This window comes from Medicago sativa, chromosome 2 (assembly GCF_051527215.1).
Source record: "Medicago sativa cultivar Bolivia chromosome 2, Bolivia_mono, whole genome shotgun sequence".
Taxonomy (NCBI): domain Eukaryota; kingdom Viridiplantae; phylum Streptophyta; class Magnoliopsida; order Fabales; family Fabaceae; genus Medicago; species Medicago sativa.
Genome location: NC_140750.1, coordinates 15,062,770 through 15,088,327, shown reverse-complemented (window position 1 = coordinate 15,088,327; position 25,558 = coordinate 15,062,770). Strand labels below are relative to the sequence as shown.

General features: G+C 32.5%; 3 protein-coding genes and 1 pseudogene across 5 annotated transcripts; all 4 read left to right on the top strand.

The window, feature by feature from the left end:
* Positions 1-2,074: 2,074 nt before the first annotated feature.
* LOC146944876 (uncharacterized) lies at positions 2,075-4,565 on the top strand. 2 transcript variants are annotated; one of them, XM_085743216.1, is made up of 4 exons: positions 2,075-2,442; positions 2,685-2,715; positions 3,023-3,610; positions 3,903-4,565. In XM_085743216.1, the coding sequence occupies exons 3-4, from the start codon at positions 3,050-3,052 to the stop codon at positions 4,320-4,322; spliced, it is 981 nt and encodes a 326-aa protein (XP_085599342.1). In that variant the 5' UTR covers positions 2,075-2,442; positions 2,685-2,715; positions 3,023-3,049; the 3' UTR covers positions 4,323-4,565. The 2 variants fall into 2 exon arrangements, with proteins under 2 accessions (XP_085599342.1, XP_085599341.1); XM_085743215.1 differs by having other exon boundaries at positions 2,077-2,442; positions 3,864-4,565.
* A 1,400-nt stretch (positions 4,566-5,965) lies between these two features.
* On the top strand, positions 5,966-8,350 carry LOC146944875 (F-box protein CPR1-like). The gene is made up of 2 exons (XM_085743214.1): positions 5,966-7,353; positions 7,907-8,350. Exons 1-2 carry the CDS (start codon positions 6,098-6,100, stop codon positions 7,944-7,946), a joined length of 1,296 nt encoding a protein of 431 aa, XP_085599340.1. The 5' UTR covers positions 5,966-6,097; the 3' UTR covers positions 7,947-8,350.
* Positions 8,351-12,847: 4,497 nt separating this feature from the next.
* Positions 12,848-14,984, top strand: LOC146944874 (F-box protein CPR1-like; annotated as a pseudogene). Its single transcript, XR_015026153.1, has 2 exons — positions 12,848-14,110; positions 14,632-14,984. The product of XR_015026153.1 is annotated as an F-box protein CPR1-like (transcript).
* A 7,255-nt stretch (positions 14,985-22,239) lies between these two features.
* On the top strand, positions 22,240-25,400 carry LOC146944873 (F-box protein CPR1-like). Its single transcript, XM_085743207.1, has 2 exons — positions 22,240-23,591; positions 25,073-25,400. Exons 1-2 carry the CDS (start codon positions 22,360-22,362, stop codon positions 25,110-25,112), a joined length of 1,272 nt encoding a protein of 423 aa, XP_085599333.1. The 5' UTR covers positions 22,240-22,359; the 3' UTR covers positions 25,113-25,400.
* Positions 25,401-25,558: the final 158 nt, after the last annotated feature.

The window sequence follows — 25,558 nt, the reverse complement described above, 5'->3', positions numbered from 1 at the left end:
GACAAATATTACTACATTTGTTTCCTTAACCAGTGCCCGGAGCACTGGTGGACACCTATAATTAATTATTCATTTCTTAATTCATGTATGAACTGGAACCAGTTTCCTTGAGCCTAAGGGACATCCATTGCTGTCCAATTCATTTTTTCTTATCAATGATGTAACATCATAAACGGAGTTGTGTAATACGAGCCTGTTTGGATTGGCTTTTTAAGCAATTCTCTACAGTGACAAAAGCAATTCTACGCTTTTCAGAATTGTTTTTATCCTCCAAAAACAATTATCCATGAAGCTACAAATCCTAACTTCTAGCTTTTTTAGAATCAATTATAAACAGTAAATTGTATATTTTATTATTACAACCTATTATTTTCCTTTATTGCCCTTTATCAATTCTCCTTCTTTATCAATTCTCCTTTAGCTATGTCTATTTTAGTAATTATACATTCAAAAGCAATTTTGATCAAAATCATCCAAACAGCATTCAGTTTGTTTAATCAATTCTACATAATTGTATCCAAACATAAATCAATTCTCTCAGAATCAATTCTGTCAGAATCAATTCTATCAAAATCAATTCTGTCATAATCAATTATATTCAAAGCTGAACGAAACACACACTACATTTTGATGCCACTACTCACGTGTAGAGCTGTCAAAACGGGCCGGGCCGAAAAAGCCCGAAAAATGAAGGGCTTGGACATAAAAATTTTGGCCCGTTTAAAACCGGGCCTTTTTAGCCCGAGCCCGTTAAGGCCCGAACCCGTTGCGGGCTAGCCCGACCGGGCCGAGGGTAGCCCGTTTATTTTATAATAATTTTTTTAATATTAAATTTTCTACAGCCCAGCCCATGCATCAGGAAAATGAAGATCTTTGGTGATGTTCTGCTGGCCTGGGTACATGTTTTATGCGGGCCTTGCTGCTGGCTGTAGCTAGTGCATTTTTTTCTTTGACAATTAGTACATTATTATCATCTCTAAAAATTGAGTATTTCATTTTTACAAAATGCCAAACTCGTCTGTGATGAGAATCAAACAGAGAGGGTGACTTCTGTTTTGTGTCTTAGGTGCTGAATACAAGGACTTGCTAACCCAGTCCAGTTTAGGTGGATAAGTATTAAGTAGCAAAGATGGGTGTATTTATCATGGTAGGAATTGTCTTATGTGATTGTATGAGTTTTAATCAAGGTAGTGTGGTGTTGATTTTGTATCATATTTTGCTCTTTTAATTGTATTATTGAAATTGCAGTGCACCTGGAACGTTGAAGTTGAACTTTATGTCACTCATTTGATTGTATTATTGTCGATTTGAATGTAATTCATTGACAATGTCTACTTTAAAATGTAATATTTGGCACATAAAAAATTAACATTGGTAATTTGTGAAGTTTAGCATTGATTTGTATTTTTTAGTGTAATTTTTTAATTAAAAACTTTAAATAACCGGGCTAGCCCGAAAGCCCGTAGCCCGCAAAGGGCCGGGCTTGGACAATTTTTTTTGAGCCCGTTTATCTTCCGGGCCTTTTTGGCCCGGCCCGCAAAAGCCCGAGCCCGTCATGGGCCGGCCCGACGCGGGCCGGGTAGCCCGTTTTGACAGCTCTACTCACGTGGCAGATTACAGAGGTTATAGTACCATTATTTAATGCTGACTTTAGATACATAACTTTTAATTTCAAACTTTAAAATTTTAATCAATAGTGGGACCGACCCATGTCTCTTATAGCCTCCTTAGTCCTTATGCTGACCACCCCAAAGTCTAAACTTTGAATTAATTTTTTTTTTTTTACAAAACCTTGAGTTAATTTGATATGTATTAATTTCATAAATAAAAATATTTGTCTTGTGATTAAAAGTGTAATTTGGTAATCCAAACTTTATGGTACATACACATTGCGCATCAACCACTTGTGTTAGTCTTGATGGTAAAAAAATTGATATGCATGAATATATAGCAATAAAATTTATAACACAAGCACATTCTTTATTTATTTATCATGATCCTCCACCTGGCCAATTGATGTTGGCAGAAAAGTTGGTGCATAGGATTAAAATATAATTCAATCCATAGCCTTTTTATATGGACAAAATATTTATTTGCACAAAACCCGGATTAGAATTGAGATTGTTTATTATGCAGTTTACATTGAGCATTGTGCAATTAACATAAACAAATTTATATATACATAGAAAAGGCAGAAACAGATGTCACCAAAATCATTTTGTAGTCCTAAACTAAAGAAAGTCAAAACCAATTCTCCTCATTGGTGTATGTCATTCCAATTTTACAAACCACTCCAAGATTTCAAAATTAAACAACTCCACTTGTTTAGTCTAAAGCAGAAAACAGTGTTTCAACACAATATATTGTTTAGTCTGAAAACTTCAGGGCATGTTCATCATTGACCCTAGTTACATGAGTTACTAAATTATACTATATCATCAGGTAATAAATATGAGCTTTAGTGTAATGCTGGATTTTGCTTTTAAAGCATAGAGCTGAAAAGTAAAGAGTCTTTGTCTTAAAAGTGCCATGCTGTATTTTGCTTTTTCATCTTAAAGTTTCTTGTTTCATGTTCATACCATGAAGCTTGTATTGCCATAAGTCAAAGGCTATAAGTATCCTGCTTTATGGTATTCAATGAATCATTAAGCCCTCTTTTGATCCTAGTTTTGTATCTTTTGCAGGTGTGGACTTGAGGTTTGGCATCAACTACTGGTAAGTATTTTTCAATCCTCTAGACTCATGAGTTTGTTTATTTTCTGCTTAAAGGCGAGTTGCATGTAAAATAATTTATGTAAAAGTGGATTGAATAATAAATTTGAGGTTAAATCTAAACTTACACTTATATACTTATATTCTTAGTCTAAATTTATGCTACTAAAACAACTACTGTACTTTGTTTCCAAGGAACTTGTTAATTTCAAAGGGATTTGTTTCCAATTTGTGAATCCTATTGTAATATGTAAATATCCTATGTCTTATTAATGATATTGTTTATGTTTCCTTTCAATCATGTGATCAGGTGTGAAGTGTTCCATAGATACTTACCATGGGGTGCATTTCTTCAAAACTTATTATAGCCAGATCAATCAGTTATCATGAAGAGAGAAATCAAAGATCAATGAGAAAAGCTAATGGCATTCCATTGCTGGAAGATCTAATCATCTCCACAAGTGACCAGTACCTTGCTCTTGTCTGCACAGCAAACAAAAAATCCAATAAACTGCATTCTAAGAGTTTAAGTTCCAACACCACTTCAAAACTGGCTATTGAACCTGAAAGTTCTGAAGTTATTGATGAAAAGTTGGAATCATCAACAACATTAAGTGAAATACAAGAAGGGAAAGAATTTGAGAATGATCACAAGAACAGGTCCAAAAGCTGGCATTTTCCTGAGCATATTGTTGACTCTCTTAGTCAGGAGAATTTATCTGGTTTTGAAGATAAAGATGAGTTGAGATCTAAGAGTGATTTAGGTAATAGGAGTTTTCACACAGTTGAGGAATATGATGATATTGTTAATAGACTTTGGTTGAATAAGTCACAAATTGATCAACAAAGTGAGTTTAAAAATGAAGATGATGACTCAGAAATCAAAATGGACCTTCAGGTATCTGAATTACATTTTATTTTTAGTTTATTTTTTAATTGGAAATAGGAGAAATTATTATTAATTGAAGTAACTAATAGTATGACCATTTTTATGATTATTCCGGAGGGGATTTAAATTTCATAGGTCAAACTCTTAGCACTGAGCTAACACATTTATCTGTATTAAGATATGTGAGGGGTTTTGAAATTCGTCTCTTAATATTACAATTTCAAATTCTTATCGGTGAGATAACACCTCACCTCATGTACAGGTATCAGAATTTACATCTAATATAACTCAACACACACAGGATGAGGATTCTTCCATCAAGAAAATACAACCCACATGCTTAAAAAAGAATGAGGAAGTGGTTCCAAATCATAAAACAAGAATACTTGAGAAGGGAAATAAGAGAAAGGCTATAGCAAATAGACTAGAATCCCTTAGAGTTCCATCCAATGTCGAATCTCCATCTATTGATAGTCTTAGAGAATGGCTTCCTGCAGATGGAATATACTCTCCTGGATCTTACGTCACACCAAAATTTGGAAGCTATTCTTCAATGAACATTAGGAATGCAAATGAATCTTGTGAGGATTCCATATTTAGCCCAGAGTTGGTATCTGCCTTTGAACAGTGTATGCAAAAGCTTGAAGCAGAGGAAGAAAACATTCTGAAACAAATTCTAGAGAATGTGGAAGAAGAAATTGATGAAGGAATGCAGAACTAAGACCTTTAGTACTCTACCATGCATAAATGGTTAAACTCATACTTTTTTGGTGATTTTGTTAGCAACAGAGGAATGTTAGAGAAAATTTATTTCATATCTTCAGTGTTTATATTTATATGTGAATTTGCAGTGCACATTTTCCTTTTAGCTGGGTTTTTCTTTTTGTTTGGAATTGATTGAATAAAAAAAGTTGATTATTCTGAATATATGATACATTTTAGGGTTAAATATATTTTTGGTCTCTATAAATATGTCAACTTTTCATTTTAGTCCCTCTAAAAAATTTTCTTCGACTATTATATAATAATCCTAACCATAGGCGGAGACACCACCCAGCTAGCCCGGACACAGTCGATACTTTCTTTATACTAGGTCCATTCTAATAGCCCATTAACCAACTTAAAACAAATAAAAAAATTGGGCAAACTCAAATATTTTTCACACGCGCACAACAAAAGTCACTTTATTCGAACTAGGTCATTTACCTTCTAATTTTGTTTAGCACACTATTGGTAGGTTATATTTCATCTCTCCTATTTCTAATTGTACTTTTGTTGACAAAATGACGGACCTCTTTTATTTCGATTTATGACTATTGATGATTTTTTTTTTTTTTTTGTGTTGTCTGGGATTCAATCCCCGGACCTTGCATATATTGTGCATTGTCCTTGCTAAGCTCACAGGGACTATTTATGACTATTTATCTATATTATGACTATTTCAAATAATAACATAAATATTAATATCAAAATAGTTGGTTTTTTCTTTTCCAATCATACACTATAACACATTTTGTTATAAGAATACCATATTTTTTGTGTAATTCAAAAAGATAAGAATTTATATCATGATATTATATTTGTTACATTGTTGGTGTCATTGAAAAAGATATGTTTAGTTTTTTTTAATAAGAAAAAGATATGCATAGTTTGTTACAATATAAAGGTGCAAAATATATATAAGTATAATATTTTTAGGCATCTATACTTGTACTTTTAATTAAAATCAAAATTTTATAAAAATAATTATACGCATTATGCAACACTAAAACAAAATTATACGCATTAGCGTAACAAAAAACCAGATAGACGGACATAAAGTATTACTCTAAACGCTAATGTGTGTGTATATATTTCATAAACAAATACCGTTTATAATTTTTAAACATTAGCGCAATAAAAAGGACGGAAAAACGGGCACGTGAGTGTCCGTATTTTCTCTAGTATATATTATATCACATGTGAATTACGATAAATTTTTTGCCCAGGCTCTATAAAATTCTTGGCTTCACCGCTGATCCTAACTAAACTTACAAATCTTGACTAACTTACAACTAGTGGCAGTGAAATTATATTTTATGCTCATTTGACTTATTTGGGTACATGATAAGTGTTAGCAACACTTTCACTAACTCTCTCTCTTAAATCTTACACTTTATAAATTGATCTCATGTGAAGTAGTGAAGTCCAGGTTAATTTCATCCGATAATAGAGTAAGTGTTAAAAAAGAGTGTTGCTAGGGACATTTTATGCCTTGATCACATGTTTGTAATTTGTACTCCATCATGTATCATAACAATAATATTGACAAAAAAGAGAAAAAATATAATAAAGAATAAATGTAAATGAAGAAAGAATGTAACCAAAAAAATAAAAAAAAAAATAAAAAAGAAAGAAAGAAATAAAAGGTGGAGTTGCATTTGGTTTGTAGTAAGAAAGGAAGTAAGAAACGAAAAACCCTAAACCCTAGCAGAACCTTCCTTCACCTTCCTTACGATGGCGGCCGAACTTCCGCCGGATATTCTTGCCGAAATATTCTCCCGCTTACCGGTGAAATCACTTCTCCGTTTCCGATCAACCTCAAAATCACTTAAATCCTTAATTGATTCCCAGAAATTCATCAACCTTCACCTCCAAAATTCCAACAATCGATCCTTAATCCTTCAACGCAAATTCGATCTCTACCAACTCCATATCGATGATGATGATTTCTCTAAATCGAGGATTCCACTCAACCATCCTTTCACGGGTAACACCAACAACATCGACCCTTTCGAGCCTTTCGAGGTTAACAACACCATGACTCGTATCGGTTCATGTAACGGCCTCCTCGCCATCACCATAGGCAAATTCGCTTTCATTAACCCTCATGACGTCAATGAAATCGCAATCTGGAACCCTAACACCCGTAAACATCGTATTATCCCTTTTCTCCCTCTTCCTATTCCTATTCTTGACCCCACAATCAAAGCCTCCTTATGCGTTCACGGCTTCGGTTTTGATTCATTATCCGACGATTACAAACTCCTCAGAATCTCTTACTTAATCGACCACCAAAGCACTTTTTATGATCCACATGTCAGACTCTTCAGCTCCAAAACTAACTCGTGGAAGAAAATTCCTACTATGCCGTACGTTCTTCAGTATTATCACACCATGGGGGTTTTTGTTGACAATTCTAGTTCTATTCACTGGGTTGCGAAGAGCAAAATTCAATCATTTCAATCTGATTTAATTCTCGCGTTTAACCTAGCACTTGAGACTTTCAATGAGGTTCCTCTTCCTGATGAACTAGGTGAAGAAGTCAATCGTAATAGTTTTGAAATTCGTGTTGCTGTTTTAGGAGGGTGTCTTTGTATGACTGTGGATTATAAAACTACCACTAAAGTTGATATTTGGGTGATGAAAGAATATGGTTCTAGAGATAGTTGGTGTAAACTTTTTACTTTGGTTAAGTCAAGTTTGGATTTACCTTTGGATTCATTGAGACCCTTATGTTATTCTAGTGATGGAAGTAAGGTTCTGTTGGAAGGAGATCATGTTTTGTTGGAGGTACAACATTGGAAGCTGTTTTGGTATGATTTGAAGAGTGAACAAGTTAGTTTTGTTGAAGGAATTTCTGATTTGGATGATGCTATGGTTTGTGTTGGTAGTCTTGTACCACCACCACCTTACCTTGTTGATAATTGTACGAAGGAGAATCTACCTGTTGATAATGGTAGGAAGAAGGAGAATCATACAAGCAAGAGAAGGTACTTATTGTTTTAACTGAGTTTTTGTTGTGTTTAAGTTATATCAGTTCAATGGATCCATCATATTATATATGCAGTTAAACTCTATGTTAAAGGTCAAATTGAATTCTTATCATAGGATAAATGAGTTTCTAATTACTTTGAAGTCTTTACCTTTGTTTATGTTTATGTATTTGACAATGTGTATATGCTTGATTTCAAAAGAAACAAAAAATTGACAACAGTGTATGCTGTGTGTTAGTTTAAGAGTTGAGCTTTTGACTATCTAAAGAATTTGCTTAACGAAAGAACTTAGGTATGAATTGTTATTCTTTTTCATTTATTGTTTCAGATCTTCACTCCTAAAAAAATATTTCTGAATGTTGAGACTATTCCAACCTGCTATGGTTTGATATCTGTGTATGTAAAGAGAAGAAAGCTGTTGTTTAGAAATTGGCCTACCATGAAATTACTCCAAATTTATGCATAGTTCCTTTCAAAAGCATGGTTTTTATCATCTATTCTTTTGTGATGTTTTTGAACTTACTTTGATGAGATTCATTTTTTTCCACAGGGACGACTTTTTGTCCCGAGGATTTAAATTGAGACTGTAAGGGATGGAAGGAAAAACCTGTGAAGTGCAGCTGAAACAGGATGCTCCAGTTGTTTCTTGTGATGGAATTACTCACCTTGGTTTGTAGGAAAGGTTGAATTGATAATGTTGGAGGCGCACCCATTTTTATCCCTCTTTTTTTTGTCTAAGATCACAGTTATCCCTCTTTTGTAAAACTGTTACATCACTATTTGTAGTGGAGCTGATAAAAGTTATTTTGGCATAGGCAATGGAAGCATGAGCATCATATCACCATCAATGTAGATGTCAATATTGAAAATGGTCGATTTGAAAAATTTGTATGTGTTTGTGAACTCTAAAATGAGGCAAGCATGTTATTTCTTATATCTTCAGGGAAGCATCAAATTTTCAACAGGGCTTCTAATCTATAGACTCCTTATTATCTTACATAAATTTTGAAAAAAATTCTGAAAAACTATTCTGACAACTCATATAACTAGGTGCATGCTGAATTAATCGGGAATTCAATATTGGAATTTCATATTCCATACCATTTTAAATGAGATAGGGTAACCTGTTTTGAGATGATCATACAATTATAGTTTTTTTTTTTTTAAAATCATTTTTAGCCAAACGTAAGAATGATACTGTTATAGTTTTTGGAATTTGGAAATGTGTGTTACATGATTTTGGAACAATATTATTATTTTATTTTAATTTCATTTTGTAGTTTTTATTGAGAATAGGAAAATCAAGTTGAAATGTGATAAGCTTTAGTGCTGTATTAGTTTGAGTTGAATTGCAACTGTGATGGGTAATGCATTGTTTTAAGCAACTGGGATTTTTGTTTGTTTCTTACGCATTTTCTATTTTCTTTAGCCTTTCTCGGCTTTCTTTTGTAAATCATTTCAGTTTTTTTTCAAAAGAACTGTCCTTTCGCCTATGGTTGTAGTATATTTATTTGATGTAGCACTTACTTGCGGGTGTTAAAACTTTAAAGTTAAATTTAGTTGGTCTCATAAAAGGGGTGTGGGCTGGTTTGTTTAGCTGGCTGGGGATTTCTTTTTCTGTCGCCTCCTAATTTGTTCATTCATTGGGAATGTTGGAATGGTTCTACAACCAATAAAAAGGTTCGCAATGGCTACCGGTTAATTTGGCACGCGGCTGTGTGGAGTATTTGGAACGCGAGAAACGATGGCATTTTTAACAACTCTATTAGCACCGTGGAGGAGTTAGTTGAGGCAATTAAGGTTGTGTCGTGGAGGTGGATTTTGACTCGTGTGAAGGTGCCGGCTTGTCTATTTTACGAATGGTGCTGGAACCCGAGAGAATGCCTATTGCGGTAGTCTTTTGGTATCTGAGTTTTAGGAGTTTGAGGCTGGGGTATGCTAGTTCTGCTACTGCCTGTTTGCAGGTCTGCTGTCATTTTAGTATATGGTAGCCTCAGGTCCTTGCCAGTAACAGTTTGGGCAGTTCTGTTGTTTTGGAAGCGCTGCTGTACCTGTTGGGGGAGTTTTTGTTCTGCTGTTTTTGGGCTGTTGGTCTTCTGGTATATCAGAGACCTTGTCTGTTTTGTGCCTGTTTGCGTGTTTTGTTGTGTGTCTTACACAACCGCGCCGTTATAATATTTGCTGATTCTAAAAATAAAAAAAAAGTTGGTCTCATAAAAAGATCCTTTAAGAATAAGGTTATTTAAAAAAAGATGAATGTGATGGAGGTAGAAAGAATACTCTTCTGGATCTTGTCACCAAAATTTGGAAGCTATTTGTCAATGAACATTAGGAATGCAAATGAATCTAGTGAGGATTCTATATATTTAGTCAAGAGTTAGTATATGCTTTTGAAAAATGTATGCAAAAGTTTGAAGAAGAGGAAGAGAACATTCTGAAACAAATTCTAGAGAATGTGGAAGAAGAAATTGATGAAGGAATGCAGAACTAAGAACTTAAGTGCTCCACCATGGAGAAGAAAGAGAAAGGGTTGAAGACAATGATGCAATGACATCAATGTATAATTGTCATTGAGAATTAATATATGTGAACAATCATTTTGGAATGGAGAGAGTATTCCACAACCCACATTTTGTAAGTATTGGTATATCAAGTGTGAGTAATTTATCCCACGTCGGATGAAAAAGTGAATGTTGAACATTTTATTAGTGAGAGGACCCATAAAAATGAGGACCATTCTATGATGAAGGAATAATGCAGACCTAATAAACAACTTGAGCTCTCCATCTTGCATAAAGGTTACTCATACAATTTTGGGGATTTTGTTAACAAAAGATAAATGTTAGAGAAAATTTGTTTCACATCTTCACTGTTTGCATGCCATTGAATTTGTAGTGCACGTTTTTCTTTTAGGTGAGTTTTTTTGGAATTTATTGAATGAAATGAGCCTTTACTCTTTATTTATATATGTTTTGTTGCTTACAGCGGCGAAGCTAGTGATAATTATATGAGGTGGCCACATATAATTTTTTTTTTAAACTAATCTAATGCAGTAGGCAAAAAAATTCACAATAACTATTACTTATATAAAATGTTCTTAATAAAATATACATTTGATTCAACAAGAACGGATTATACCAAAAAATGTGGCAATAAACTATTTTGTACCAAAAAAGCCACATTAGAATAGCGGATTGTACCAAAAAAGCTACAACAAAAGAAATAAAGACTAATAGTAGCTATTTATGAAAATTGAACTCGACGGCCCTTCAAAAACTCAAATTCATCCATAATTGCATCTAAGCTAAACTGACTTACAATGTCCTTTTCAATGTAGATAATCAAATTATTTGAAAGAAAATCATCACTTATTTTGTGTTGTGTGGGGATCCCGTGTTGTGTGTTGTGTTGTGATCTGAGGAGTTAAAAAGCCAATTTACCTTGTTTTTTTATTAATAATAATTGTGTGGTGGGTTGTGGGTATGGGCCCACTTTTGTATTATTTTACTGTTAGATAAACTATAAAGATTATTATTATTTATCTCTTTTGGGTGTTAATCTTCCGATTCCTATACGACACGATTAAATAATTTGAAGTTCAACCGAAAGTTAAATAAAGATAGAAAAAAATTAGTTCACTTAAAATAAAACTTGGGGTAGCTAAATATATATTATTAGGGGTAGCTAAATATAAAAATATACCTACTCACTTAAAAAAATATTTTTTTTGGGGTAGCAAGGGCTACCCCTCCCTTATACTACCATTCGCCCCTGGTTGCTTACATACGAGACGGAGGAAACGAGTAAATATTTAATTTGATAAATTATCACTTTCTCCTATTTAATCTTTGAACAATCAAAATATAACAACAATCACTAAACTTTTATTAATCTTTTAAGTTAGTCCCTCATTTACTTGCAAAATATGACTAAGTATGATGCTTCATGGACTTGATAAATTGAGAGTAGTTTAGGACTATTCATTATAGTTCGGGGACCAAATGAAAAAGAGAGTGATAATCTATGGTCCAAATATTTACTCTTAACAATAAAAGAATGCATGCTAGTGTAATACTGAAAATAGTTTCAAAAAGTGGAGTAAAGGAACTAGTTCCACCTTGTTTAAATTTTCAACTAAAGGGATAGAGGATTTGAAATTATATCAAGTATTTCTCATAGAAATTCTATCATGTAGAATTAACTTATTATTAGTTAAATAGATTTATAACAAAACTTTGGCAATATTGTCTATGTAAATAAAGCTCTAGTCTAGCTTTACACTAGTTTGTCGATCTAGCTTATAATGGTGACTGCGTCTATTGTTGTTTTAGTTTTTTTGCCATCTTCACATATCACAATGAACGTTTGGTGGCTCGAATTCCCCTTCCTTGTCATGACCTCTGAGGAAAGTGTGTTGGCAGCATGGTGACAATAACACTTTGGTCCTAAATGTTGATGGTGGTGCACGATGAATCCGAGACAAGCAGACTATGGTGGTATTGTGCATAATCACTCTTATGAGCAATTTTAGTTTGGTTTCTATGATAGTGTGGTTTGTCAAACGTTTTACATGCATAGATTCAAACTCTAACGGGAATTACTCTCAGCTCGTAAGTGTGCTTCAAAAAAATTACGTCATTTTCTGATTTTCTCAATGTAGTTCAGTTAGTGGCAAAGGAGACACTAAAATTTCATCATTATGCCAATCTCTTAGAGTTAATTCGAAGTTATCTGATTAAGGATTGAAACATCTCCATCCACCACATTCTCGGAGAAGGAAACTTTTGAGTATATATTTTTGGTAAGATCGAAACTAATCTAAATAAGCACACTTGTTTGTACGTATGGTGTATTGTAATTTCATCTCTTGTGAGGGTGCATCTTGTATTGTCTCTCTTTGGTCACTTGCAAGTAAGTAATTTAAGTTTGGCTTAATAGCAGTTTTGGCCCTTTAAGTATTAGGAAGTTGCGATTTTGATCCCCTAACAAAATAAAATACAATTCAACCCCTAAGTACTGTCCTTTTGCAGTTTTCGCCCCCCAGACCAATTTTGACCAATTCAACGATGACGTGGACGCCACATGTGTAAATAATTTTTTAATATTTTTTATTAAAAATAATAATAAAATAGTTATTTTAATTTTTTAAATTTTTTAATAATTAAAAAAATAAAAAATTTACACATGTGACATCCACGTCAGCATTGACTTGATCAAAATTGGTCTGGAGGGCCAAAACTGCAAAAGAGGCAGTACTTAGGGGGCTGAATTGTATTTTATTTTATTTTGTTATGGGGCCAAAATCGCAACTTCCAGATACTGAAGCCAAAACTGCTATTAAACCTTCAAGTCATTCTACCCAGACATTGAACTGAAATTCTCATCAACAATTCGTGTGAAACTCATTAACTCTACTTGAACCTAGTTTTTTTTTATTATAAGTTTATTTGATGGGTTAACAATAAAAGTGAATAAAAAAAATATAATAAAAGAATTACATATGAATGAAGAAAGAAAGAAAAGTCGTTGCATTTGTGTCGTAAAAATCCTCTCCCGCCGGAAACAAACCTTCCTTACAATGGCGGCTGATCTCCCGCCGGAAATTCTCGCCGAAATCCTCTCCCGCTTACCGGTAAAATCACTTTTCCGATTCCGGTCAACTTCAAAATCACTTAAATCTTTAATCGATTCCCAAAAATTCATCAACCTTCACCTCAAAAATTCCGTCAATTTCAACCTCATCCTCCGTCACAACTACACCAATCTCTACCAACTCCCTTTCCCTAACCTAACCACCCCCATCCCACTCAACCATCCTTTCACGCGGCGTAACAGCAAAAACATCGTTCTTCTCGGTTCATGTAACGGCCTCCTCGCCATCTCCAACAGCGAATTCGTTTTCTCAAACCCCAAGGAAATTACATTCTGGAACCCTACCATCCGTAAATATCGGATTATCCGTTATCTCCATAATCCTATTGCAGATTGCTCTCAATCTGACAACACCAATTGCTGCGCCTTCTGCGTTCACGGCTTCGGTTTTGATCCATTATCCGGTGATTACAAACTCCTCAGAATATCTTGGGTTGTCCATCGACAACACTCTACTCTTGATAATTCACATTTGACACTCTTCAGCTCGAAAACAAACTCGTGGAAAATACTTCCCGATATGCCGTACGTTATGTACTATACTCTTACCATGGGGGTTTTTGTTGAGAATTCTCTTCACTGGATAATGACTCGAAAACTTGATGGGTTACAACCTTGTTTAATTGTTGCGTTTAATCTAACACTTGAGATTTTCAATGAGGTTCCTCTTCCTGATGAACTTGGTGAAGAAGTTAATGGTAAGAAATTTGAAATCCGTGTTGCTGTTTTAGGAGGGTGTCTTTGTATGATTGTGCATTATGAAACTAATAAAGTTGATGTTTGGGTGATGAATGAATATGGTTCTAGAGATAGTTGGTGTAAACTTTTTACTTTGGTTAAATCGTTTTTGGATTTACCTTTGAAATCTTTAAGGCCTTTAGGTTATTCTAGTGATAGGAGTAAGGTTCTACTGGAAATCGATTGTAAGAAGCTCTTTTGGTATGATTCGAAGAGTGAACAAATTGGTTATGTTGAAAGAATTTATAATTTTGATGAAGCTATGATTTGTGTTGGAAGTCTTGTACCACCTCCCTTGCCTTGTTTATAATTGTACGAAGGAGAATCTACACAAGTTGAGATCTGAAAGTATTAGCAAGAACAGGTACTTATTATTGTTTATGAGTTTTTGTTCTGTATAAGTCATATCAGTTCAATGGACCCATCATATGATATATGTAGTTAAACTCTATATTAAAAGTCATTTTGAATTCTTATCATAGGATAAGGATTCTCTAATTACTTTGAATCCTCTGCCTTTGTTATGTATATGTATTTGACAATCCTCTATTTGTTAGTTTAAGAGTTGACCTTGTGACTGGCCAAAGAATTTGGTATGAATTGTTATTTTCTTTTTCATTCATTGTTTGAGATCTTCACTCCTAAATAATTGTTTTGACAAGCTTATTTCTGAACATTGAGACTTGAGACTATTTCCCACCCTGCTGCAGTTTGATATTTGTGTATGTTAAGAGAAGAAAGTTGTTGTTTAGAAATTGGCCTACCAATACCATGAAATTACTCCAAATTTATGCATAGTTCCTCTCAATAGCATGGTTTTTTTATCAACTATTCTTTTGTGATATCGATGAACTTACTTTGATGAGATTCATTTTTTTTCCACAGGGAAAACTTGTGTCGAGGATTTAAATTGAGATTGTAAGGGATGGAAGGAAGGACTATGATGTGCAGCGGAAATAAGATGCTCAAGTTGTTTCTTGTGATGGAATTTGTCGCCTTGGTTTGTGGAAAAGGTTGATTTGATAATGATGGAGCTGCACCCTGGTTTGTATGAAAGGTTGAGTTGATAATGATGGAGATGCACCCATTTTTATCCCTGTGTAAAGCTGATATATCACTATTTTTAGTGGAACTGATAAAAAGCTATTTTGGCTGCAAATATTCATAGGCATGTGAATCATGAGCATCATATCACCATCAATTTAGATGTCAATATTGAAAATGGTCGGTTTAATAAATTTGTGTTTGTGAACTCTAAAATGAGGCAAGAATCTTATTTCTTATTTCTGCAGGGAAACAAGAAACTTTCAACATGGCTTCTAGTCTATAGACTCCTTATTATCATACATAAATTTTGATCAAATTTCTGAAAAACAATTCTGACAACTCATATAACTAGTTGGTTGCTGAATTAATCGGGAATTCAATATTGGAATTTCGTACTATTTTAGATGTGATAGTGAAACATGTTTTGAAAGGATCATTAAATTATATTGTGCTTTTTCGAAAAGCATTTATTGTTATTAGAATTTTGAAATGTTTGTTGCATGATTTTGGAACTTTTACTTTTTAATTTCATTTTGAAGTTTTTATTGAGAATATGAAGATCAAGTAGAAAAATAATGTGATAATGATTATTACTTTGAGTTGAATTGCAACTGTGATGGGTAATGACTCGTTGTAAGCAACTATGTCTCCTTTCATTCCATATTTACAAGTTAGTTATGGGATTTCTGTGTGCTTCTTCTGCATTTTCTATTGGCTTTAGCTTTTCTGTGTTCTCTTTTGTAAATCATTTTAACTTTAATTTTGTGCAAAAGAACTGTCCTTTTGGCTATGGTTGTTGTATCATTTGATGTAGCACTTACTTGCAAGTGTTGAAACTTTAAAGTTCAATTTGTTTGGTGTCATGAAAAGATCCTTTAAGAATAAGGTTATTAAAAAAAATATGAATGTAATGGAGGTAGAAAGAATGCTCGTTGACAAGTTCATAATGAAAAAAGGGTGTGCAGGAGGCTTTGAAATGGAATTTGTTCAGGTTCTGTACACTGATGTTGGTTCAACAAACATAAGAAAATAAATATAAGTTGAATTTTGAAGCATTACTATTTGTTTTTCTTGATTTTTTTGAACCGACTCCCATTGAGTCATTCTCTCAATTATGATTTTGTGTAATATCATGAAGCTTCATTTGCTAGTTCTAAAGATTTTCAAGCATCAGTCTACTCTAGATTGTATGAAGGGTCGTTATATGATTCAGTCGTATTCAGTTGTGTCTGAGAGGATTTGAACTTTATCCATTAAGGTTCCAAAGTTAAGCTCTTATCATTGTGCTAACAATTCATAGGTATGTAGCTGAATTTGGCTGTCTCCAAGGGGTTTTAAACTTTGCCCCCTGAGATTACAAGATCAGGCTCTTATCACGAGCTTACACTTTGCCAATTTACATCTAATATACAACTCATCATACTCTGGATGACGATTCTTCCATCAAGAAAAGGCAACCATTGTGCTTAAAAAAGAATGAGGAAGTGGTTGCCTGAGAAGGGAAATAAGAGCAAGGCTATAGCAAATAGACTAGAATAGTTCCATCCAATGTTGAATCTCCAACCATTGCTAGTCTTAGAGAATGGCTTCCTGAAGATGGAATATACCTGCTCTCCTGGATCTTATGTCACACCAAAATTTGGAAGCTATTATTCTTCAATGAACATTAGGACTGCAAATGAATCTTGTGAGGATTCTATATTTAGTCCAGAGTTAGTATATATGCTTTTGAACAGTGTATGCAAAAGCTTGAGCAGATGAAGAAAAGATTATGAAACAAATTCTAGAGAATGTGGGAGAAGAAATTGATGAAGGAATGCAGAACTAAGAACTTTAGTACTCCACCATGCACAAATGGTTAAACTCATACTTCATAGGTGTGATTTTGTTAACAAGAGTAAAATGTTAGAGAAAATTTATTTCATATCTTCCGTGTTTGTATGCAATTATGCATGTGAATCTGCAGTGCATATTCTCCTTTTAGGTGATCTTTTTTTTTTTTTTTTGGAATTTATTGAATAAAAAAAAGTTGATTATGCTTAATATATGAATATGATACACTTTACGTAGTAATCCTAACTAAACTAACAAATTTGAACTAACTTACAGCTAATAGTGGCAGTGAAATTTGAGTGTATGCTCGTTTGACTTATTTGAGTACATTTTATGGCTTGATCACATGTTTGTATTATATCATAGTTATTTGTGTACATTTTATGCTCATTTCACTTATTTGGGTACATTTTTTTTTTGGTCATAAATTTCTTTTAATTTCTTTCATATCAAATTTATAAATAATCCCTTCTTTTCACTTTCTTTTATTTCCTCTATATTTTTCTTCATCAATCAAACAAAGTGCAACTAAAGAAGTGACCAACTTATTATCCCGTTCATTTTTTCTTATGGTCTAAAAGTTGCTTTCAATCTTTTAAGGTACTAAATTTGGTTTTGCGAATTCTTTCAAAGGTTAAAGTTGGATCCTCACTCTTGTTTATTTTTGAGACCATCTAATAAGAAATCTGTTGCTTACATACAAGACCTGTAACTACAATCACTAAACTATTCTCAATTTTTTAAGTTAGTCCTTCAATTACCTACAAAATATGATAAAGAGTGATAGTTCATGGACTTACTTGATGGCTTGACTTATTTGAGTACATTTTATGGCTTGATCACATGTTTGTATTATATCATAGTTATTTGTGTACATTTTATGCTCATTTCACTTATTTGGGTACATTTTTTTTTTGGTCATAAATTTCTTTTAATTTCTTTCATATCAAAATTATAAATAATCCCTTCTTTTCACTTTCTTTTATTTCCTCTATATTTTTCTTCATCAATCAAACAAAGTGCAACTAAAGAAGTGACCAACTTATTATCCCGTTCATTTTTTCTTATGGTCTAAAAGTTGCTTTCAATCTTTTAAGGTACTAAATTTGGTTTTGCGAATTCTTTCAAAGGTTAAAGTTGGATCCTCACTCTTGTTTATTTTTGAGACCATCTAATAAGAAATCTGTTGCTTACATACAAGACCTGTAACTACAATCACTAAACTATTCTCAATTTTTTAAGTTAGTCCTTCAATTACCTACAAAATATGATAAAGAGTGATAGTTCATGGACTTACTTGATGGATTGAGAGTAGTTTTGGACTATTTATTATAGTTCAGGGAGCAAATGAAAGAGAATGTGATGATCTATGCTTTAAATGTTTACTACAATAAAAGAATGAGTAAATAGGCAATTCCCCCCCCCCCCCCCCCCCCCGAAATTGCAAGGTTTATCCCCCTGTAGTTAACGAAACATCAATTACCCCCCTGAAATTGCATAACGTTAATCAATTTACCCCCTCCGTCAATTTTTCTGTTAACTGTTTACGGTTATGATCAATCACCCCCCTGAAATGTTTCGCTTATGTGCAAAATGGCCCCTGAACTTGAAAAATTAAAAAAAATCTGGGAAAATATTTAAAAAAATTAAAAAATTCTGGAAAAATGAAAAATCAATAAAAAAATCTGGAAAATTGAAAAATTAATAAAAATGAAAAAAAATAAAAAAAATCTGAAAAAATTTAAAACTTCTGGAAAAATTTAAAAAATCTGAAAAAATTAATAAAAATAAAAAATGATTAAAAAAATAAAATAATCTAATAAAATGAAAAATAATGAAAAAATTCTGGAAAATAAAAAATATTCTGATTAGTATATATGTCGAAATTTCGAAATTCTGGAAAAAATGTATTTTTCGAAATTCCGAAATTTTGATTAGTATATATGTCGAGCTTAGGTTTTTTCAGTGTATTTTTTCCCTTATTCTCGGTTTATAAATACACAAAAAGTTCTCGGTTTATAAATACACAAAAATTCCCGGAAAAAATACTAATGAAAATTTCGAAAAATACATAAAAAACCTAAGCTCGGTTTATAAATACACATATTTTTTCCCTTATTCTCGGTTTATAAATACACAAAAATTCCAGGAAAATTTTGGAGAAATACTAATGAAAATTTCAAAAATTTCGAAAATTTTTCATTAAAATTTCTTTTTTCCAGAATTTCATTTTTATTTTCGAAAATTTCATTTTTCCAGAATTTTAATTTTTTTAGAAATTTAAAAAAAATTAAAAAATTCTGGAAAAATGAAAAATCAATAAAAAATTCTGGAAAATTGAAAAATTAATAAAAATGAAAAAAAATCTGAAAAAATTTAAAACTTCTGGAAAAATTTAAAAAATCTGAAAAAATTAATAAAAATAAAAAATGATTAAAAAAATAAAATAATCTAATAAAATGAAAAATAATGAAAAAATTCTGGAAAATAAAAAATATTCTGATTAGTATATATGTCGAAATTTCGAAATTCTGGAAAAAATGTATTTTTCGAAATTCCGAAATTTTGATTAGTATATATGTCGAGCTTAGGTTTTTTCAGTGTATTTTTTCCCTTATTCTCGGTTTATAAATACACAAAAAGTTCTCGGTTTATAAATACACAAAAATTCCCGGAAAAAATACTAATGAAAATTTCGAAAAATACATAAAAAACCTAAGCTCGGTTTATAAATACACATATTTTTTCCCTTATTCTCGGTTTATAAATACACAAAAATTCCCGGAAAATTTTGGAGAAATACTAATGAAAATTTCAAAAATTTCGAAAATTTTTCATTAAAATTTCTTTTTTCCAGAATTTCATTTTTATTTTCGAAAATTTCATTTTTCCAGAATTTTAATTTTTTTAGAAATTTAGAAATTTTATTTTTTTCCAGAATTTTTTAATCTTTTTTTATTTTTTTCAGAATTTTTTCATTATTTTTCATTTTATTAGATTATTTTATTTTTATTAATTTTTCCAGATTTTTAAAAAAATTTCAGATTTTTTTCATTTTTATTAATTTTTCAATTTTCCAGAATTTTTTAATATTTTTTTTCAATTTTTTTAATTGATTTTTCATTTTTCCAGAATTTTTTTAATATTTTTCTAGAATTTTTTCAAATTTTTTTAATTTTTTAAGTTCAGGGGGCATTTTGCACATAAGTGTAAAATTTCAGGGGGGTAATTGATCATAACCGTAAACAGTTAACAGAAAAATTAACGGAGGAGGTAAATTGATTAACGTTATGCAATTTCAAGGGGGTAATTGATTTCAAGGGGGTAATTGATGTTTCGTTAACTACAGGGGGTATTTGACAAACCTTGCAATTTCGGGGGGAAATTGCCTATTTACTCATAAAAGAATGCATGACGATGTGATATCGGAAATAGTTTCAAAAAGTGGAGTGAAGGAACCCGTTCCACCTCATTTAAACTTTCGACTATGTTTAGATTGATAGAAAGTGATAAAATATGATATAATAAGTTAATGATCTATTGTTTCGATTCTCATTAAAAAGATGGAATGGAGTGGAATTCAATAGCATCTATTCTATTACTTATTCATATTTTGCATATCCTCCGATTTGGGATTTGGGAGGAATGGGATGGAACCACCAAATAATTTATTTTTCAACGATCAAACTACAAATATATCATTCCCTTTCTCAAACTAATTATCTTCCTTCATTTGTTCAAAAAAAATTATCTTCCTTCTTCATTGTTCCACCGCATGTGTTCGTGAGTTTGCAGATCGCTTCAGATTATTATTCAATACTTAACACTACCGAACGTCAATTGTTTGCAGTTTGCATTTATTCAAAAAAAATTGTTTGCATTTTGCATGAACTAACGGGTTATTTTTCTGAATTAGTTTCTTCTCAGCTTTTGACTTTTGTTTTGATCGAGCCAAAGAAGAGCATTTCATTATTTGTTTATGGCTTAATTACCTTTTTGGTCCTCTAACTATTTAATTGGTATCGGTTTGGTCCTCTAACTAAAATTTGATTTATTTCGGTCCTCTAAGTTTCTCACAGTTACTACATTAGTCCTTTCTGTTAGTTTTATTCAAATAAACGTTAGGGTTTGTGTTATGTGGGTACCAAACCTCCTGTTTCACACATACATATGAACCATAACATTTACTAATAATATCAGTCACTATTTAATCATAATAATTAATCAGGTATATGACCAAAATGATACTAATAAATAAAGTTAGAGGACCAGCAATATAGTAACAAAAAAGTTAAGGGACCAAAAACTAACAGAAAGGACCAAATATAGTAACGGTGAGAAAGTTAAGGGACCAAAATAATTCAAAAGAGAAAGTTAAATGACCAAAATAAATCAAATTTTAGTTAGAGGACCAAACCGATACCAATTAAATAGTTAGAGGACAAAAAATGTAATTAAGCCTTTGTTTATATATACAACACCTGTGTAATTTTAATGGCATGCTAGCTCTTACATTTATTTTTATAACAAGTTTATTCCACCTTTGTTTTCTGCATTTTATTTTACCTTTTGATTTCTAGATAGAGGACTGAAAGAAGTTTCTTGCATCTTCTACAATATATACATCTCATCTCAGTCCTTTGCAAATTTCTACTTTGTTTCGGCTTCTACAATATTTCACCTTTGTTTTATACTTCATGTTGAAAAAGTAAAAATGAAATAAAAAATTTATAATTCATTTTATTCCGTCTATTTTTCAAACAATGGTATGGAAACTTTGTTCTGACTCGTCATAAACTACCCAACAATAGAATGGATTCTTCATCTCATTCCATTTCATTTTATTACATTCATCTTTGTGATGTATCATCAATCTAAACAGAGTCTAAGGGATTGATGAATTTTTTTTTTTAATGAATAAAAGGGAGAAGTCCCTGGGATATTGACGAGATGAAATTATATAAAAAGAGATTTCTCATAACAATGTTGTGATGTAGATTTAAGTTTTTTTTAGTTAATTACACTCCCTTATGAACATAACTCAGTTGTAGAGATAATACATTGAAATATGTAGAAGCTGAGGTTCAAATCCTAAATTCGTTGACTTATTCATTTTAAAGGGTAAAATTATAGTCACTATACTAGTTGACAAAAAATAAATAACATTGATAGACTTAAAAAAAACATTTGCATTGTCCATGTAAATAAAGGTCCAATCTAGCTTTACAATATTTGGTCCGTCTAGTTTATTTAAATTTTTTTCTTGCGTTAACCCTCTGGTTCTTAGAGGAGATGACTCATTGGTGATTCGGAGTTCGAGTTCATTTAATAAAAAATAAAGTTTGATAAAAAAAAAATTACTTAGAAATTAAACTTAGATTCTCCTAAATAATTCATTTTGTATGATGCGCTTCTAATTTTATCTAAAAACAAAAGAAAGAATTTGCACCATCAAATATGGTGAAGAATAACTTTGTCACTCGTTATAATTCCGACTGACTCGAGTATTATTACACCCAGTTGCACATAAATATGTTTGTTGATAATAAAAAATAAAGGTGAATAAAAAAGAACAGCATGTAAGAAAGATAAATAAAGATAAAGAATACATTCCTTCAAAAAATAACGAAGAAAGCACATGTAAGAAAGAACACACCACCGAAAAAAGAATGTAAGAAGCAAAGAAATGAAAAACCCTAAACCCTAGCAGAGCCTTCCTTCTCCTTCCTTACAATGGCGGCGGCTGATCTTCCTGATATTCCACCGGAAGTTCTCACCGAAATCTTCTCCCGCTTACCGGTAATATCACTTCTTCGATTCCGATCAACTTCAAAATCCCTTAAATCCTTAATTGATTCCCACAAATTCATCAACCTTCATCTCAAAAATAATTCCCTCAATCGATCCTTAATCCTTCGAATCAAATTCGATATCTACCAAATTCAAATCGATGATGATTTCTCTGATCCAAACACATCGATGCTACTTTTTCCACACAACCACCCTTTCACTGGCAACAGCACCAACATCGATCCTTTCAAGGGTAACAACACCATTACTCTTATCGGTTCATGTAACGGCCTCCTCGCCATGTCCCACGGCGTATTGGCTTTCACGCATCCTAACGCCCCCAACGAAATCACAATTTGGAACCCTAACACCCGTAAACATCGGATTATCCCTTTTCTGCCTCTTCCAATCCCTAACATTCTCCAATCTGACAACCCTAACCGTGGCTGCTTATGCGTTCATGGCTTCGGTTTTGATTCTGTATCCGGCGATTACAAACTTCTCAGAATCTCTAACTTGCTCGATCTACAAAACCCTTTTTATGATCCACATGTCAGACTCTTCAGCTTGAAAACAAACTCATGGAAAGTAATTCCTAATCTGCCTTATTCTCTTTACTATGCTCTAACAATGGGGGTTTTTGTTGAGAATTCTAGTTCTCTTCACTGGGTAGCGACGAGGGAAGTTCAACCGTTTCAACCTGATTTGATTCTCGCGTTTAATCTAACACTTGAGACTTTCAATGAGGTTCCTCTTCCTGATGAAATAGAGGAAGAAGTTAATAGTAAGAGTTTTAAAATTCGTGTTGCTGATTTAGGAGGGTGCCTTTGTATGATTGTGGATTATAAAGATACTAAAATTGATGTTTGGGTGATGAAAGAATATGGATCTAGAGATAGTTGGTGTAAACATTTTACTGTGGTTAAATCGTCTTTCGATTTACCTTTGGAATCTTTGAGGCTTTTAGGTTATTCGAGTGATGGAAAAAAGGTTTTGTTGAGGGTAGATGTTGAGAATCTGTTTTGGTATGATTTGGAGAGTAAACAAGTTAGTTATGTTCAAGAAATTCTTAATTTGGATGACACTATGATTTGTGTTGGAAGTCTTGTACCACCTTACTTCCCTGTTGATGATCGTAGGAAGCAGGAGAATCCTACAAGCGAGAGCGAGAAAAGGTACTTATTGTTTAACTGAGTTTTTGTTGTGTATAAGTTATATCAGTTCAATGGACCTTTGACATTAAACTCTATATTATAGGTCAAATTGAATTCTTATCATAGGATAAGGATTCTCTGATTATACTTTAACGTCTTTACCTTTGTTTATGTTTATGACAATGTGTCTATGCTTTATTGCAAATGAAACAAAAAAAGACAACAATGTATGTTGTGTGTTAGTTTAAGTGTTGACCTTGTGTGAGTAGCTAAAGAATGTGCAGCATTCCTCTTCTTTAAAATTACATTGAAGAAAGATTTTTGGTATGAGTTTTTTTTTCTTTTCTTCACATTGTTTGAGATCTTCACTGCTAAATAGTTATTTCGGCAAGCTTAACCCCCCTAATACGGTCCTCCTAGCATGACCCTAATATGACCAGTTATAGCAGGTAGGTTCGGCACGTTCACCATGTTTTTTTTCTCTATCATCTTCAGAAACACAAACAAATTATATTGTGTGAGTTAATTAAAATTATGGGTTAGATATGGTCTTTAATTTTTATGTCTTGGTTCTGCTAATAAAAATCAAGTTACAAAAAGCGCAGGCTGAAACTGAAAGTCTAGATTATTATTTTGTATTTATTTTAATTTCTTATAAAAAACAAATCACATCATTCTCTACACTACACATATCCATAACAAAAAGTTCCGCAAGATCTGACTGTAAACATGGACTTGGGTCCTCAATTCCCCTTTCATTGGAGTTTTAAGTCAAGAGAAGATGGTAGAGTAGTTGTTCCGATAGGGTTACAAAGATGTGAACCGTAGGATAATGGCGGTTTCTATGGTCGTTTTATGTGGTCGTTTCTATGGGTTGTTTTATGTGATGGATTGTAACTTAATATGATAATTGTTTTATATGTGGTGGTGTCGAGATGCAAAATTTCATTATTAAAAAGTTAATAAGCTCTCAGCTCAACTTTCAAAAAGAATGGAATTGTGAACATAAATTTGAGAGACATTATGAAATTTGAGAGTTTTCCTTTCTCCTTTACATTCATTCTGTCCACATTCCCCTACTTCCATTGTCCCCCAATTCGATTGCAATCTTCACCTATAGACTATTTGGTACACCAGAATCTATGTTTTTAAGAAGCGATGGGGAACCTGTTATAACCAGTTATATTAAGAGGTCCACGGTTGGACCTTTAAAAAAAGGGACCATATTAGGGGGACCCTATTATTTAATGTTGAGAGTTGAGACTATTCCACCCTGCTTTGGTTTGATTTTTGTGTATGTAAAGAGAGGAAAAAAATTGTTTAGAAATTGGCCTACCATGAAATTACTCCAAATTTATGCATAGTTCCTTTCAATAGCATGGTTTTTATCAACTATTCTTTTGTGTTATTTATGCATAGTTCCTTTCAATAGCATGGTTTTTATCAACTATTCTTTTGTGTTATTTTTGAACTTGCTTCTATGTGATTCATTTTTTCCACAGGGACAACTTCTTGTCCGGAGGATTTAAATTGAGATTGTAAGGGATGGAAGGAAGGACCTGTGAAGTGCAGCTGAAACAGGATGCTCCAGTTGTTTCTTGTGATGGAATTAGTCAACTTGGTTTGTAGGAAAGGTTGAATTGATAATGATGGAGTTGCACCCATTTTTATCCTTCTTTTTGATTTGTCTGAGATTACTGTTATCCCTCTTGTGTAAAACTGTTAAATCACTATTTTTAGTGGAGCTGATAAAAGCTATTTTGGCATAGGCATGCGAAGCATGAGCATCATATACCCATCAATTAGATGTCAATATTGAAAATGGTCGATTTAAAATATTTGTATGTGTTTGTGAACTCTAAAATGAGGCAAGCATCGTATTTCTTATTTCTGAATGGAAGCATCAAATTTTCAACAAGGTTTCTAGTCTATAGACTCCTTATTATCGTACATAAATTTTGAACAAATTTTTGGAAAACAATTCTAAC

Coding starts and splice junctions, on each gene's coding strand:
- LOC146944876 (XM_085743215.1), top strand. CDS start 3,050: ATGGGGTGCATTTCTTCAAAACTTATTATAGCCAGATCAATCAGTTAT. Junction 3,611..3,863: donor AAATCAAAATGGACCTTCAG/GTATCTGAATTA, acceptor CCTCATGTACAG/GTATCAGAATTTACATCTAA.
- LOC146944875 (XM_085743214.1), top strand. CDS start 6,098: ATGGCGGCCGAACTTCCGCCGGATATTCTTGCCGAAATATTCTCCCGC. Junction 7,354..7,906: donor AATCATACAAGCAAGAGAAG/GTACTTATTGTT, acceptor TTTTTTCCACAG/GGACGACTTTTTGTCCCGAG.
- LOC146944873 (XM_085743207.1), top strand. CDS start 22,360: ATGGCGGCGGCTGATCTTCCTGATATTCCACCGGAAGTTCTCACCGAA. Junction 23,592..25,072: donor ACAAGCGAGAGCGAGAAAAG/GTACTTATTGTT, acceptor TTTTTTCCACAG/GGACAACTTCTTGTCCGGAG.